Consider the following 16,336-nt stretch of genomic DNA (forward strand, 5'->3'; position numbering starts at 1 on the left):
TATCTGCATACTAGTGAAAATCTCAACTGTACTCTTACCTGACTAAGGAGACCTCTTGCATCCTTTGTTCAAGGATAAAGTGTTCTCTGTAACCATCCTTCTCCTTTGCTTTTGTATAAAAGCACGTTGTAGATTCTTAACTTTTTTTTCTCCTTTGTTTTGCTTTGGGTTTTTTTCCTGATACTACATCATCAAAACACTGTCCAGAAAGGTCCGTATCAAGTTTAGCTTTTCAGTATCAATAGCAATGTTTATAATAATACTTTTTTATATGTATGTGGCCTTCAGCTATATTCTTTTTGTATACTTGAAACAACAATTACATTTTCTGGTTAGATTTACTTATTTTTTTATGGTTTCTGAATTGGAGCTGTAAGTGTACAGATCCTAACCACACAAATTAACCAGTGTCTGTATTGGAAACAGATACTGCATTATGCACAGCTTTTCATTTTAATTGTTACTACTCTTTACTAAGATATTGTCATCTTAAAGGTACTAATTAAATGATAAATTCCATAATACTTTACTGTTATTCTCTTCCTATAAGTACTTGATATTGTTGCCTTGTTTAATTACTCAGATAATATAAATGAAACCAATGCAGTCTACTCCCATTTAATATGCATATTCAAATTAATCTAACAAGTTCAAGTGTGATCATGCTTGAATTAAGTCTGAAACTGTAGCCAGGTTAGGGAACAAAACACTCTGCATGTACCTTTGTCTAATTGAATTCTTAGTACAAAGGTAGCACATACTGCAGAAAATTTTTCCTGGTATTTATGTCTGCAAAGACCTAAGCACTTCATGAAAGATTATTTTAAAATACTCAGAGTTATAATTTTTATTACAAAATATGTTTATATTAATGATAGTCATTCTCTCTCTTTACAGTGCAAATTAGACTATCACGCCTGTGTCTCAGGAAAACAAATCTTGGTGAAATGTGAAGGACGTTGCCCTTGCCCTTTTGACAAATCCACAAATGTAGGCAGAAATGATAGGAGAGGTGAGTGGTGATAATTTGTATTATTTTTAACAGGTTGTTTTGAGAAAGAAAAGATTTTGCTCACAGAAGAGTACAGTTATACCAAACACATTATTCTAGAATAAAAATAGATTTATTTTATTCAAGGTTGTTTTCTTTGAGTTTTGAAATATTGCCTACAGTAGAATACTACTATAGCTTTTAAATAGTAGTATGAGTTATTGTTGCTCAATTTTATACTCTGTAGTACTCCTCGAGTTCCTTACAGCTTTACTTCATTTCTTGTTCCTCAGTGTTTCCAATTAAATATTCAAATAAGTGTGATTTAAAACCCGAACACTTAAAAATCCTTGTTACTGTGTATGGAACTACTGGTAACGGCTGTCCTATAAAAGTGAGTTCTTGTTTGAAAAACCATTTTATAGGAATAAATCAGCTTTCCTTTGGACCAGTCATACAATTAAGCTGCTGGAAAATACAGTTGATTGCATTGCTTCTTAGCCATTTGTGCAATGGGAGAAAAAAAATTGTAGGTAAGCGTATTTGTATTTCAGTGACTCCTGGTGACTTTGAAAGGTTGTTCTTAAACGAAACATAATACAGTCTTTGGTATCCTGAGAAGAGAGCCATCATAGCATGAAGTTTTAGGCCTCCATGGACTTGAAGTTGCCAAGGGTGCCTGGAGGTCTGCATTTTTTTTATTTCTTTAAACTGTTCTGTTAGATGTATTTCTTTCTTCTTTCGCTATAGTCACAGTTCTGATGAGTAAGCTAAAATCTTTATGTAGAAATATCCTCTATCTTCATTGGAAATACACTAAAATTAGATTTTGAAGGGTGTTTTTGGTGGGTTTTTGTTTTTGCTATAGCAACTTTATAAAGATAAAAGAAACCAGCATTATTAGGTTCCTGTAGAATGTTAATGGTGGTATTTCATTCTGGTTTGATGTACTATTACAAATTTATTGTGCAAGAAACCCTATTGTTTCCATGATAAATTGTAGCTACTGCCACTGCCAAAACTACTTTTGTTCTAGTTTAAAAGTGAATGTTTTTTTAACAATGAACAGAGATGACCACTGCAAACACTAAGCTGTGTGCAGACATGCAAGTCAGTTAGAAAACTGCTCTAAACACTCCCTTGGGTCAGTTTCCTGGTCCTCAGCAATATTGATTGTGTAATTTAAATATTCACTGAATATGTGTAATGAAATATTTACTATGCTGTAATCCCTCTTCAAAACACTACAGCCTTGTGGTTTTTGTTCAAGAAACAAGGAGGTATAGGAGGTATAGCTGGACTGTTTTGTTTGAATTTTTTTTTCTTGCCTGAACCAAATACCTTGGGCAGGTCTCTCTTCATTGAAACATCTTCCAAATATGAGACACTTGGCAGTGGAGGTGACAAAATCTGACTAAGTATGTTAGTCCAAAGGAGTACTCTCAATGAAGACATTATGGCTGTTCTGTAGGTTTTGATTGCTGTGTATAGCTGGCAACTCTGTGATCAAAGACCTTCCAAAGACATCTTCAGTAAAGCATGGATTGCAATGTGGCTTAAATTTGCTCTGCTCTAGAGTACCTACACTGGGAAAGTTTAATTATTCTTAAATTCATAAAACTTGACTGAGTGCCTATGTTTTATGTCCCTGTCAAGCTATGCTAATACTGTGTACGATGACGTGCTCAGGATCCTGGTCTCCCGAGCAATCTCTTTCAAAGATTTGGCTGGTATGTGCTACAGCATCCTCCATGATTATGTCTTTAGAGATCCTCTTCATGGAAACAAGGTTGAGATTCTGCACTGACACAGACAGATGCAGCTGGAAAATGCAGCTACACCAAAAAGCTCAGAATCGGTTGAATGTCCTGTAGATTATATAGAAAAAGCTGTTTACGTTGTGGGTAAAACACTGAACACTTATATAGGATAGCTACTGAAATACAAGAATTTGCTCCTAATTTTTTTGTTAATTTCTAATAAACTCTGTGGAGAGAGCTCACTTGATAGTTTCACTGTAATAACAGAGGTAGACTTATTCATTAAAATAGCAAAGGCTTCTCTTTATCTGATCATCTGAGGATAACTGTATATACCATAGATAGTAACTGTAGATACCATAGAAAACTGCTATAAATGGCATACTCTCTGAGTCTAAGCTTTTGCCAGAAGGAAGTGAAAAGGAAACATTGCATACTGAAAGTATTTTCAGTTAGCATGTGAAAGACTTCAATCACAGAACATAGCTGCTCTTTCAGTTGCATCCTATTTTATACTGAATACTGCCAAATTATTAATTGCTATGGAGAGATGAGGATAAATAACAGTAGGACACTGTGGATTCTGTTCAGTTCTGGGTGCATCAATGCTTGAAAAACAAATATAAGGACTCTTTTTAAACAAATAGCAAAACATTACTCTCCTAAATCCTCTTACTTTATTTACATAGCAGCAGCTTCTCAATACATGACCTCAAGGCACTTCATATAGTGCAAGTGTAGATGCCAAAAATGAGCTTGTGTTTTGTTTGCATTCAAAGAGAACACTGAATGATTTCCAGACTTCAAAAATAAAGAATGTTAGGGCAAAATATAACATTTATGTTAACTCCTTAATCTCTACTTTGTATTATTGCTTTTCAAGGACAGATAGTACTGTTCTGTAATTTCCTTTTTCTCTTCCATAAGATTAACTCCAGGACATTGATATAATAAAATCTTTGTGCAAACCCACATATACTAGACCATTTAGGCCTGATTATTATCAGGGATCAGTTAGGTGGTGGCCAGTGAGCAAAATTACCATCTGTAAGATGAAGCTCGTGCTGTGTGGTCAAGGATCAAATTTAATGTTAAAACCGCAAATAAGAGAACACAGAACACACTGCCTACCAAGGCTTCCTTCCCCTGGAACTCAGGGAAAGGTTGGAATGAGAGGTATATACTTGCCAGGTCTTGTCCATGTATGACATGTGAAAGCACACCTGAACCTGGCAGATGGGAAACTTTGAGGACTCCACGGTTTAGTCAGATAGCCAAATGGTAAAATGTGTGGGAAATATAAAGAGCCTGTGGCTGCGTGTGAAGGACTGGGGACATAAAGATACAGCTTTACAAGCTGTTTTTATTTAGTAATTTATTTAGTAATTAATAGATAACTTACAGGGGTTGAAATATTTGGGAACAATGGATAGAAATACACATCTTACAAAAAAGAAGTGATACCACAAGTGCAGGCAGAGCAGTGAGACAGAGACATTCTACTAAAAAGGGTACTATGAATTGGAATTAGACTGGAGCTGACAGTGGGGGTAAAAAAGAAAAAAAAAGGTAGCATGAGTTTGAACAGTAATTTGTATTATTTAATTTTCTGCAATGAAGTTATAATTGCAGAACAAATTGAAATTCTATGGAACTTGACTGTGAGAAGGAGGAAGTAAAGGATTAAGGAGCGACTGTGTATTCCGTAACAGCATGGTTTATGTAAAAAAAAGGCTAGAATGCAAGAAACAGTTTGTGGTGTGTTTATGAAAATTAACCCAGTTACATTGCAGAATATACTCAAGAATACAAGATCTGCCAGGATAAGTGAAATCCTTAGAAAGGATTGTTAACTAAGTGCTTCTTATCAGTATTCTAAAGAGCTGTAGCACTAAAGGGAAAGCTAGGATATTACATACCTATTGCTGGAAACAGCTCTTTGGTCCCATTTCCAAGCATCTTTGTTACAGCAGTCTTCTCTAGAACCTCCTTCTCTTTGCTTTTCCTATGCACTATGTTATTTCCAACTCCTTCCACATTTTATGGCTGTTTTTGGCAGTTTTGGATACTCAGATCTATACACAGCTTTGTCAAATCCGGGTGTATAATGTCTGCAGATAAGCATTTAAATGTACAGTTCCTGTGGTCCCAAGGCTGTGGAAAGCAGTTCTAGCCTGCTGTGGTGGGCTGCACTTTTGAGTTGTTCCCCATATTTCTTCTCTTACCAGTAAATGGGTATTTAACTGACAGGTATAGCCCTGTATTAAAAATATTTGAGTAATGAAAATATTTTTTATTTGGCCCTGTGTTAATAGTGTTTTAATAATACAGTTTTTCATTTTGAAGTGTCTACAATAATATGAGTGTTGCCTTTCTGTGTGAATATTTTTATCACAGGACACTAAGGGCATCTATGTCCTGTGCCAGTTGGTGGTTTGAAGATGGGTGTGTGCATGTTTGAGCACACAAGCACAGCGGGGATTCCTCAGTGGCCTTGTCCATCCTTTGCATAAGGAACAATTTCAGAGTGAACTTCCCAAACTTAATCTAAAGCAAAACTAGCTGGTTCACTGTAAATCAATATGTGAGAGTGAGCATATGCACATAGGATGAACAATTAAGACTTAGGATGCGTTGCCTTTTTTTCATCTTTGATTAATTATGGAGTGTTCAGACACTTGGGCAATTTAGGCATTCTTTTTAAATATAGGCTCAATATATGTAAGATAAGTAATGTCATTCATAGTTGTTCTCTTACTACTGCAACATATTCATATGTGAAAGGAAAAGACTTCTCTGTAGATCACTTCATGCCAATTTATTAGGGAAGTTTTGATTAGCCTAATGGTTTTATTTCCTTTTCTTTTGTTTTCAGTTGTGGGGAAAAAACACATAAAACCTCATGGTAAATACATTCTTAAAGGCAAAAATGTTTTCTTTGTTGTGTCATACTGTGGTTTTTTTGCATGTTGCTACAATTTTAAGAGACGAGCTGTTATAATGAGAGAAGAAAATTAATGCTGTTTGATTTTGTTTGATAATCAGTAGTCTTAACCTAGATGGTAAAATAATGCATGAAAAATGTCAGTCCTAGAGTCCATAAACCAGACAAATTGTTTGGAAACTGTCAAACTATTTTAGGTAGTCATGAGAGCTTTTTTTTTAGGGTATATTCATTATCTTTAGCTTTCTGCCACCCAGGTTTTATGGATTATAAAGCTGGAAGTTTAAATATAGTTCAGACCAATAAAATGGTGTTGCATTCAATTATAATGGCTATAATTGCCTTAATTATGTAAATTAAGGGGCCTTGCCAATCTTATGGCACATTAAAAGCTTTGAAAGTGTGTCACTGTCATTCTATTGAGAATAAATAAGCAAAGAGATGCATATGATAAATATGTGGATCATCATTAGCTTCCTGTTCATGCAGTGTATGAATAAGCTAGCAGGATACTGCTACGTATGTTTCAATTACTAATGTGATAGTAATATTTTTTACTGACACTATTTTTATGCCATCAATATACAGTTATATTTAAAAGTCATTCCTGGATGACAACTGCTAAAAAAAAAAATACCATCTTTAGCTGGTAATTATTTTAAACTAGTTTATTTATATTTCCATGTGGTGCCAATTGTATAAACTACTGCCAAGTTACTTTGTCCTATAATTATCACAGTTTATTGGGTGGTGATGCTACTTGAGGTCCTTAGGAAACTCAGGAATGGACTGATGATGGTTCAGTAGTGTTCAGAAGGAATGTTGAATCAGTGAGTTTCACTGAGTTGTCTTCAAGCAAGATAAAAACCCAGTGGTATTTAAAGAACATGTGAGAATTTGTTACCAGTTCTCAGTAACAGTAATTAGTTTAATTAGTTTAATTTCCTCTTTAGTTCACAACTTCAGCTGCTGTTGTGCTCCCTGTTAAATAGCATTAAGTAGTATCACCTTTCTGAAGTGATTGTTTTAATAGCCAGTAGAACTTTGATATTTTCTTTAAAAGATTAAACAGTCTCTTCAGCAGCTGTTGTTAATGTTTCTGTAGTTACTACATCAAAATTGACAGAAATAAATACGCTAATTACAGTTACTAACATAGTGATATGATGTCAAATTCTGCCCTTTTTTTTGCTCATGCAAAAATATAAACATTTATTTTTTGAGGCTGACCTCTGTCATGAAAATTAATTTCTAATTAAGCTAACTTTAAGCAAATATGCCAATAACTTATTAGCCATTGAAATAATTTCACTTCATATCACCATGTCCTTACTTGGTTACACAATTTTATATTTCTTCCAATAATTAAAATATAATCAGTCCTTGTTCTTGAAAGTACAAATTTTACTAAAAACACTTGCTCTCTTGAGCATACAGACAGAAAATATTGATTTAGTGTTCCACTTTTACTTTGTTTCTGTAAATATTTGAACTCAGTTGGGAACCATTGTTCACATCATCTGATTATCCTTCTCATTTCAAGCTCTGATAATTTCTAAAAGTTCAAAAAGATGATGCAGTGCTACAAAGAATATAATATGCCTTCTCTTCTGGGCAATCTTTACGTGCTTCTGAGTCTCTCTGTGAAAATACATCTTCCTCTTGCTCAAAACACTCTAGCCTTATCGTTTTACAATTTTCTCCTGAGTCCTGCTAGTTTTGAGTCTTTATGTAGGTTGCTATAGTTTTATCCAGACTCTTGTGAAGAAAAGTTTAATAAATATGCATTAGTATGAGCATAATCGAAATCTGTTTAAGATGATATGCTTTTCTTGATATCTGAATTTTCTATCCCAGATGCAGGCTACTTGACATGTCAGAAATCTTCTAAATAAAACATCAAAGTGTTCATGGAAAAGGAAAAACCCAACTTCTCCCCTGAAGGCACCATGACCCATGAAATTAACTGTGGCATCTGTTTTAACTGTTCCTGCTGATACTACAAAATAAGTGCTGTAGCCACTTTGCGTGCCAGCATCAAGCAATTGTTCAGTTGTATCGGGTAGTAAGCTTTGGCCCATTACCATGGGGGCACGTTTATAATAGTCTGAATGCTAAAGCAGTCAGCTTTAAAACATGATTACCCCTTAAAATTAACTGGCTTTGTAAAACAGGTTTGTATTGTGATTTAATAGTACTGAAATGTATTTTTGTAGGAGAAAAAAAAATATTTACCATTGGTAAGAGTTCAAGGCAAGTAAGAAGAAATAGTAGATTGATACATATTGCATTATAATACTTGTTAAAACTGTTTACATTATTTATCCTGTTTATAATAGAGGTCTATTATGATTTCCTGAGATGCATAATAGCAGGAGAGCATGAAACATTTAAAAAGAGTGTTGTAAATAGGCTTTAGGGGAAACTAAGTAATTAAGAGGATTTTGTTTTGTCTTTTCAGCAGGATTGTCTCCTTATCTGAATGTAGGTGTAGATGAAACAAGTATATAACCTAGTTTAAACTCTACATCCTCTAGGAATCTTTTGCTCTGTGTGTCTAGAGTTCTTCTGAGGTCAGTATTTGAAGTGGATCACTCTCTAGTATTTCTGTATGCACAATTTAAAAGGATTAAAAGATACCTGAGAGGCCACTAATACACTGTGTTATTTAGTAACCTTCTTACTAAAGGTTTAACTTCAGAAATGAGTATGAAAAAAACATATAGTTTAAATAAAGTCAACAGAGTATTGCTGCAGCTGAGCAAAACAAAATACAAATACTCTCTCTGTGCTTTTCTATTGAAATGAAGCAGGGACAACAGGCTTTGTTCTTATCACCTGTCAAATGAAATAATGGGAAAAAGGATAGTTACAAAATTAGGATCTTAGTTACTCTGTTGTGCCTCATTTGAATTTACGAAGAGGAAAAAAAAAACAACACAGAGATGGTACAAGTATATCCAAGTCAGTTGGGATATTTAATATTATTTCAAGTTACTTCAGTCTTTCGCATAAATATTTGCACTAAGTGTGCTTCTGTGTGCAGGTATGTATGATTCTATTCTGTGATTCCTCTTTTAGCCAAAACTTAGAGAAAGAAATACAGTCTGATCTCACAATTTTAAATGCGTAGCTTTGCATGTAACATGAAATGTAATTGTGAAAATTATTTATACCACAAAATACAATTATGACAAAAAATTTTGTTAGTTTAAAATGGTGATGCAAATCCATGCCTTTCCTAAATTTTCCATTTATATCTTAAGTCAGAGTTCCTATTTTTGGGTAATGTAAAAAAAAAAAAAACCAAAAACATTGTATTTTTTACATACATGCAAAATGTAAAAGTCCATAATGTTTTATATACTATTCAATATATTCATTGATGACCTGGATGTGGGAACAGAGTGCACTGTCAGGAAATTCGCTGGTGACACAAAACTGAGAGGGGTGGCTGACATACCTGAAGGCTATTCAGTGAGACCTAGACAGGCTGGAGAGTTGGGTTTAAATGCTCAGCGTCTTACATTTCTTTTTAAAGAATGTTTAAGAATTTACTATTTTAAAAACAAACAAACCAACCAAAAACCCATTTGCTTTAACAGCATGATAATTCTAAAAAGTACTTTGATACAGAAACATGTACAGAGTGACAAATACTTAAATTCACGGAAAACTTTTCGAGACCAAAGTGATTAAGTGAGACACCTCTATAGCATGTTGCATGCAAGAACATATAAAACACCATGTGGCACATTAACTCTTGACACTTTAGAATGTGAGGGACTAAAAGCCGACAGGAGAAACGTTAAAAAAATGAGAATAGTAATGAAATGATGATTCTCCAAATATGCCTCTGGCATGAGAGTGCAGATTTGTGCCTACCAGGCAGCTGCTTGGCTGCCTCCTGTGAAAAGAGAGGAGACAAGCTGGCTGGTTTTTTACATCTAGATTCCACCATATATTTATGTTCCTTCTGCTGAAGAGTTTACCTTTTTGTTTGGTGTGGGGGAGGGTAAATGAGACACACAAAATCTAGATACCTACTTACTAAGTTTACCACCTGTCAGAGATATTTTGGACAGTCTGTGTGAATCTATCTGCGGTGGGCCATTATCACTGCCTGTATTCTCAGGAAATTTATTCTCGTCGTTATTACTTCATCTTACCCTAATAGCATAAGAAGCTTGCTTAAAGATACTGTGGTCTTTCTTAGCAATATTAGCTTTGTATTGCATACAAATGGTGCTGATTTGTGCTTTCTCTAAGCAGCATCCTGCAACTTGAAAAGAACCGTTTCCTAAAATACTTCGTGATACCAAACAACCTCATGGTGCTTGATTTATAAAACAGCACCTTGAACAAATTTCCCCAACAATTGTAATTCAGTAGGGTGCCTGTTGATAATGCACTTCTTTTTATTCTAGTATTTAAAAGATACGTAAGAATAGGGACATTAGAAATTACCATGGCAAAATAAATTATCTCTATGAATATTCATACACTTCTCATAAAAATTCTCTGATCTGCATCAGACACTCATAAATAGTCCATTTGATCTTCAGTGCACAGATTAGCAAAACATAATTGCACTTTGCTAACATATTTCTTGTATGCATATGTAAACCGGTATTTGTACCCTAATAGTATCTTCAAAATCATTACTTTCTTAATTTCTCCTTCAACTTTTGATTACTGAATTTGTGTGGAAACACAGCCACAGATTGCGTTTACTTAACTAGCGTTCTGATTTCTTTGAGGTGGTGGTACAGTGTAGCAGAGTTTGGATCACAGTGCATATGATTCCTGTCCCAGGGGAGAGGGCCCTGCTGGCTTATTACTAGTGAATTGATTGCCATAGTTTTTTTTCAGCAGTAGCAAAAGACCTTGTCTCCCTCTGTTGGCCTCACGTTAGGAAAGACACAGATAATTAGCTAAATTGGAGTGATTCCACTCCCTTAGTCCTCACTGAGAGGTCTACAGGCAACTGTGCTCTTTAATGCACAATTTAAAGTGCTTAAGAGCAATATTAGTGATGAAGCATTCAAGAATGACAGACTAGTGAGTGGTTAGGGTCAATACTGTGTGGTTTAAAACGGCAGATCACAATCTAAATACAGAAAGAAGAGAACTACTGCAGTGCCAGCCTTAAGTGTGTCAGATTTCAGTGGGATCCAATGTGATATATTATTTCTCTAAGCCAGACATTTGTAGAACAGTGTCTAGTAAATTTCTATTGGTGATCAGCCTAATGTTCAATTCTGATGTCCTTCCTTACAGGAAAAAAAGGCACAAATCAGTAGGTGAGGCACAATGTTAATTTTCTCTCCGATTAGAAAGAAAGGTCCATCAGTCACTTCCAGATTCTGCACACAGAATTACCTGATATGATAGACCTTTGAACATCTCTGATTTCTGAAAGTTTGTAGTTAGAAATATCTAAGTAATATGTTTCTGTTGGCTTTTTTTATAACGAGCATTATTCAGTGTTCTTTTTGTCTTTGTTTCAAGAGATTGCTGTCAGATGCAAAGAAGTTATTGTGGAAATCTGTCCTTGAAATGAAGAAAAGGTCCTGACTGTACCAGAGCACTGCAGCAGTGCTTTCAGGAATCCTTGAAACTGAACTTTGAAAAGTACCTCACCTTGGGGTATGTTTGACTGGAAAGCTTGCACCAGGAAAAAAGCTGATTTATCCCAGTTTGGTAGTTTCTATAGCTTCTGTTATGTGAAATACTGTATTCAGTTGTATGCAGTTTCCAGATTAATAATGCTGTTTTCATTTTATTAATAGTTCAAAATAACAGAGCATGATGAGAAAGGGTAACCAACACTAAGGGTTAGCAGTATTTAGGAGAGGAAGCCATATATGTTGACTGTCCTCTAGAAAATAAATTGACAAATTTCACAATAGTTTTAGGATACTTCTGACAAATTAAAGAGTTATTATGATCTTATTTAATTGCAAAGTTTTAAAAATCTTACATGTTTTTCACATATTTTCAGTGCCTTAGCACATAAATTCTGTATGCTGTTCTCCTGCACTCACAAATGGTCTTTAAATATAAAGTCTTTAATATTAGGACAGGAAAAGATCAGATTTGTTTTATGGATATCCATGTTTATGGATATGAATTTCACTGAAATAATTCTAAATTTTATGGGACATTAATCATGATCAGGATGCCTGTGTGGAACATTATTTGGAAGCAGTAAGAATAAGCAGCTGCAATTCCCTGATATGGGATCTACAGCATTTATATTAATTATCTTGTAACATAGACTAACTGAAGTAGAAAATTCATTATGTTTAGTTAAATAGTAAGGAAATCAGAATGCTTTTACTTGTTAATTTCATGGTATCTTCTGTAAATCATTGGGCCTAACAGTAACAGATGGCTAATAAACTTCATGAGCTTGTAAAAATAGAAATATACATATGAAGTTTTTCAATTTGCAGGCTTTCAAAAATCAAAATTTCTCATTATATTTATAGGACTGTAAAAAGATAACTAAACCAACTGTCCTTCAGTTACAAGTTTTGAAGGGTTTTTTGTCCTTCTGTCAAATTTGTTGGGTTTTGCAACCACATTTCTTTTTACCATATGTTATTCCTCCATATGTGACAGAGATTATGCAGAGCTAGAAGTGCTGCTGTGTGTTTCAGGAACTGTAAGACTATTTGCATGCCATTTTAGTTCTGGTGTTCTTGGACATTTAGAGTTAGCCAATTTCAAACTAGCCCTTAGTCTGGAGCCAGGAATTTTCAGTTTGAGCAATCATTTCCTAAATTCATAAACCTATGCAGAAAGACAGCCTTACAGAATACGGGCACTGAGAAGGGATGCTTATATAATGTTTCACTTCAATAGATACTGTCTTTAAAGCAGCACTATTGGCAGTATTAGGCTTGCCATATTTTCACACAGGTCTCTCTGGAAAAGAAATCCATTTAAATGCACATTCTGGACATGATGTTAAGCAGATCATCTTAGATGCGTAAGATCTATCGCACAGCCATGTAGCAATATGTGAATGGTAGGTAATGCATCAAAGGGCATTGGATTGCATAAGCATGAGCTCTGGACTACTTTAAGTAATCTTCACAGCTGAGTTGGAATTGCTGCTGTAACCAGATTTCTGGATATCTAGCAATCCTTGACAGATGGGTGAAGTCAAGTTACAGCGTAAGAAAATGTTCTTGTACTTTACTGGGAAAACAGTATAGAGTCACAAGATAGTAAGTAGTTCCTTTTAAAGGTGGTAGTATTTCATATAGTGAGGAGCATTCATGTGAATGGCATAATGATCACAAGGCATAAATGACTGGGCACTGCTTTTAGCAAACGTATAATTAGGCCTTCTTTTAGCAGAGGGTAAGGCTGAATGATTCCTGGAGTTCCCTTGCCAGAAATGATTCTGTGATTATATTCAGTGATTCTAATGCGTAGTATAATGGTCAAAAGTCTGGCTTCAGCACACACTGATGTTAAGTTACCCATCTTATGTGGACTAATTCCTAGTTTGCTGTAGGAGGTGGTTGTTTTGCACCCTGTTCTTCAAATTGTCCCCATCCTCTCTGCATGTTGCTTCTTGGTTATGTTATTTTATACATGACTTAATAAATACAGATCTGCCTGATTTCATGAGATTGCATGTGCTGGGCCTGATCTTCTGCAGTTGTGGTTGCAGAGGGTGTGTATCTTCAAACATATGACAGAGTTGTGTGGCAAACACAACCACATGATGCAATAGTGGAGTACCACATCATGTCTTGGAAGTGTAGCTTGTGGCAGGGCAAGGTACTTAACATCTCATTCAGAAACATAGCTTTAATCTTTCTCTTACACTTACTCCCAGGGGCCACATCATCACTAAATCACAGTTTTCAGGTAACTGACCATTGATGGATTAGGGAATAGAAGTGTCATATTATGTTATGCTGTATAAACACTTTAGAAATATTCAAGCTGTGAGAGACACAAGAAGACAGATCCATGAGTGAATTATATGCTTAAATTACTGTTATATTGTGCTCACAGTTTCTTTAGGTTTATATAGCTTACTTCACAAATGTCAGACTTTCTTCTCTTGGAATTGAATATTGACCTGAGGTCTGCCGATGAAGTAGGTGAAAGTATCTCTTCCTGAAGTAAACAGACACAGGTTCCATCTACAACCTTATGACCCGATACATAATTGTGAATGAATGATGTAGGGTGTGTTTGTTGTTGCTTTTTTCTTTCTAATCCATTTCTTGACCCTTCTCTTAACAAAAGTTACTCCTTAGTACAACAGCATTTCAGCATGCTTATTATGTCAATATGGTAATGATTTATACTACAGATAATTTTTTTATATATGTCTTTGTATACCCTGTTAAAATAACTTGCTGTTATGTCAGAAAGCACAAACTGGTTTAAATATATATCAGGAATTCATTCCATTATGCTAGTCCCAAAAATACATTCTCTCTTCATAGCTTTTAGTAGCACTATTTTTACTTCTTCATCAATTAGCTTGAGCTGAAAGGCACTGAAAGAACACATACTGATTAACATTTTCAATATTCCAATCACTAAATTATATTCAAATGCCAACACAAATTGTAAAATTTACTGAATGTGAAAACGAATTGAACAGTTGGTTCCACCTAACATTAAATAATATTTGCTGTAAAGATATCAAGATTAGGTACCTCTAAGTTTTCAGATCTCTTCATTTTTTGCATAGCCATGTATGTTGGTTTTTAAAGACAGTTTTTATTACTTCAAATGCCAGTAACCTTTGAGATAGTGACTTCATTTTGCCCTATACTAATTCTCTTAGTGGCTCCTAGAATTGATTGTAATAGCAGGAATGCTTTGCATTGGCATTAGGCAAAACCTGAAATACTTCTTGGCAGGCTCTTGAGTGGATTCATGTGATTTAATGTGCATTTTTAGATTACTGTCTAGCCTTCTGCAACCTTTACTGTCTGTCTTTCACCATTAAAGATTCATCTCCCAGTCTATCAGGTGAAATAATAGTCTAAATTACCTCATCTTGACCTATTTTAAATCAGTACAGACCAATGCATACAATAATTTCAGCAGCATGTATCTTTAGAAGCTGATCACTGGAATGAAAAGTCCCTGAATATATTCGAGAGTGCATCGATCCATTAATTAGTGTATTTTGTCATCGTTATAACCTTGAGCGAGCACATTTCAGTGGCAAATAGTGTTCTAGTAAATGGAGTGTTAGGCTGATCCTCTGTTTTACAGAATACAAGGTTTATTTACAGAAATGTGTGCATTAAGGTGGAGTGCCGAGACAGGTCTTGTACTGAGACAGGATACAGATAAGAAACAAAGCCTAATGTAAACATGTTCAATAAATATACCTGATTTTTTTTCTGTGACTTAAAGATTTTACTGAAGCATAACTCAGTTACATTGTACAGCCCATCTCCTCTGACAAAATATTGTTTGTAACTGTGATAGTGTCTGAATATTGTTCTCTCCTTCCTACAACATTCTGGAAGCTTGTTCGTAGTCTGAAGTCTTTTACATCTGTTCTGTGTTCATCTGAATGTTCCTGGAAAGTTGAAAAAAATTTATTGCTAGGTTGCTGTGTGGGTGGGAATTAAATTGTTTATTTTACTATTTGAAGGGTTATTTTACTACTTTAAAACAGAAACAAGTCTGAAGTGTGTTAAGTACTTTTATTTTTAAAAAAAAGTTAAAGTTGTTCGGCATTCAGAATTATGTCTTTAATATTTAGGAGATTTCTGAAAGAGTTTTATAATTAAAACTTAACTGCTAAGAATCTTCAGTTTGTTTGTGTATGGCTGACTCAATACATGAAACATTAAATGGGATTCTTTTGTCTGGGGCCCTCAGTTTACGCAGAATGTACAAATCCTGCCTTAGTCTTCTTGGCCATAGTATGGAAATGTAGCTTCATTATGAAATAAAAAGGAGGGGGAAATTCCACAGTAATATATTCTTGTATTAATAAGTAATGTGGAATCTGAGTATTAATTTGATATAGAAATGCTCAAAGAGCTGTTAAGATATAAAGCTAATACCTAACCACTACTATTTTAGTTTTCTTTGAATGACCTTATGAATTCTGTTATTTTCCAGCAGTGTTAATCATGTATGTTCATGGGCACTGACATATGTGGCAAAAATCAATGCACTTTCTAGCATCACTTCTATATATGCAATTTTTTCTTTTTTGTCAAACTTTGGCACATGTTGAGATTGGAATAAATTGGGAGTTGACTACCTGTTTTGTTTTGGGGCATTATGAAAATATTCAGTCTTTTCCTTTGAGAAGATCTCTCTGTCAAGCTTTGATTCTCTGTCTTACCTGATGGGGTAATGAGTGTGCAGCTTTCCTGCAAGTGTCTGGCTTAATGTAGGAAATGGGAAGTCTTGGACCAAAGGTGCTCAAATGCTAATCTGTAACTATAGACATAGCTGTACTAATTAAGGATCTGTTTGCACCTGCTAATACCAATACCCTATGTTCTTACATACTTCATGTAAATCTGCTTTCTCCTTTATTACTCTTCAGTGTAAAACACCATGTTCTAATAAGCACTTCTAAAAGTTATTTTATTTCTCATGTCAATGTAATCCTAGCCTTTTTTT

General features: G+C 34.7%; 1 protein-coding gene across 4 annotated transcripts in view; it reads left to right on the forward strand.

The window, feature by feature from the left end:
- SPOCK3 (SPARC (osteonectin), cwcv and kazal like domains proteoglycan 3) overlaps positions 1-16,336 on the forward strand; it is a 120,866-nt gene that overhangs the window by 85,999 nt on the left and 18,531 nt on the right. For all 4 annotated transcript variants that reach the window (XM_054382921.1, XM_054382922.1, XM_054382923.1 and 1 more), the window contains one exon: positions 898-1,012. In XM_054382921.1, coding sequence (XP_054238896.1) covers positions 898-1,012 — 115 coding nt within the window. The remainder of the gene's footprint in view (positions 1-897; positions 1,013-16,336) is intronic.

Source organism: Indicator indicator, chromosome 8 (genome assembly GCF_027791375.1).
Source record: "Indicator indicator isolate 239-I01 chromosome 8, UM_Iind_1.1, whole genome shotgun sequence".
NCBI lineage: Eukaryota > Metazoa > Chordata > Aves > Piciformes > Indicatoridae > Indicator > Indicator indicator.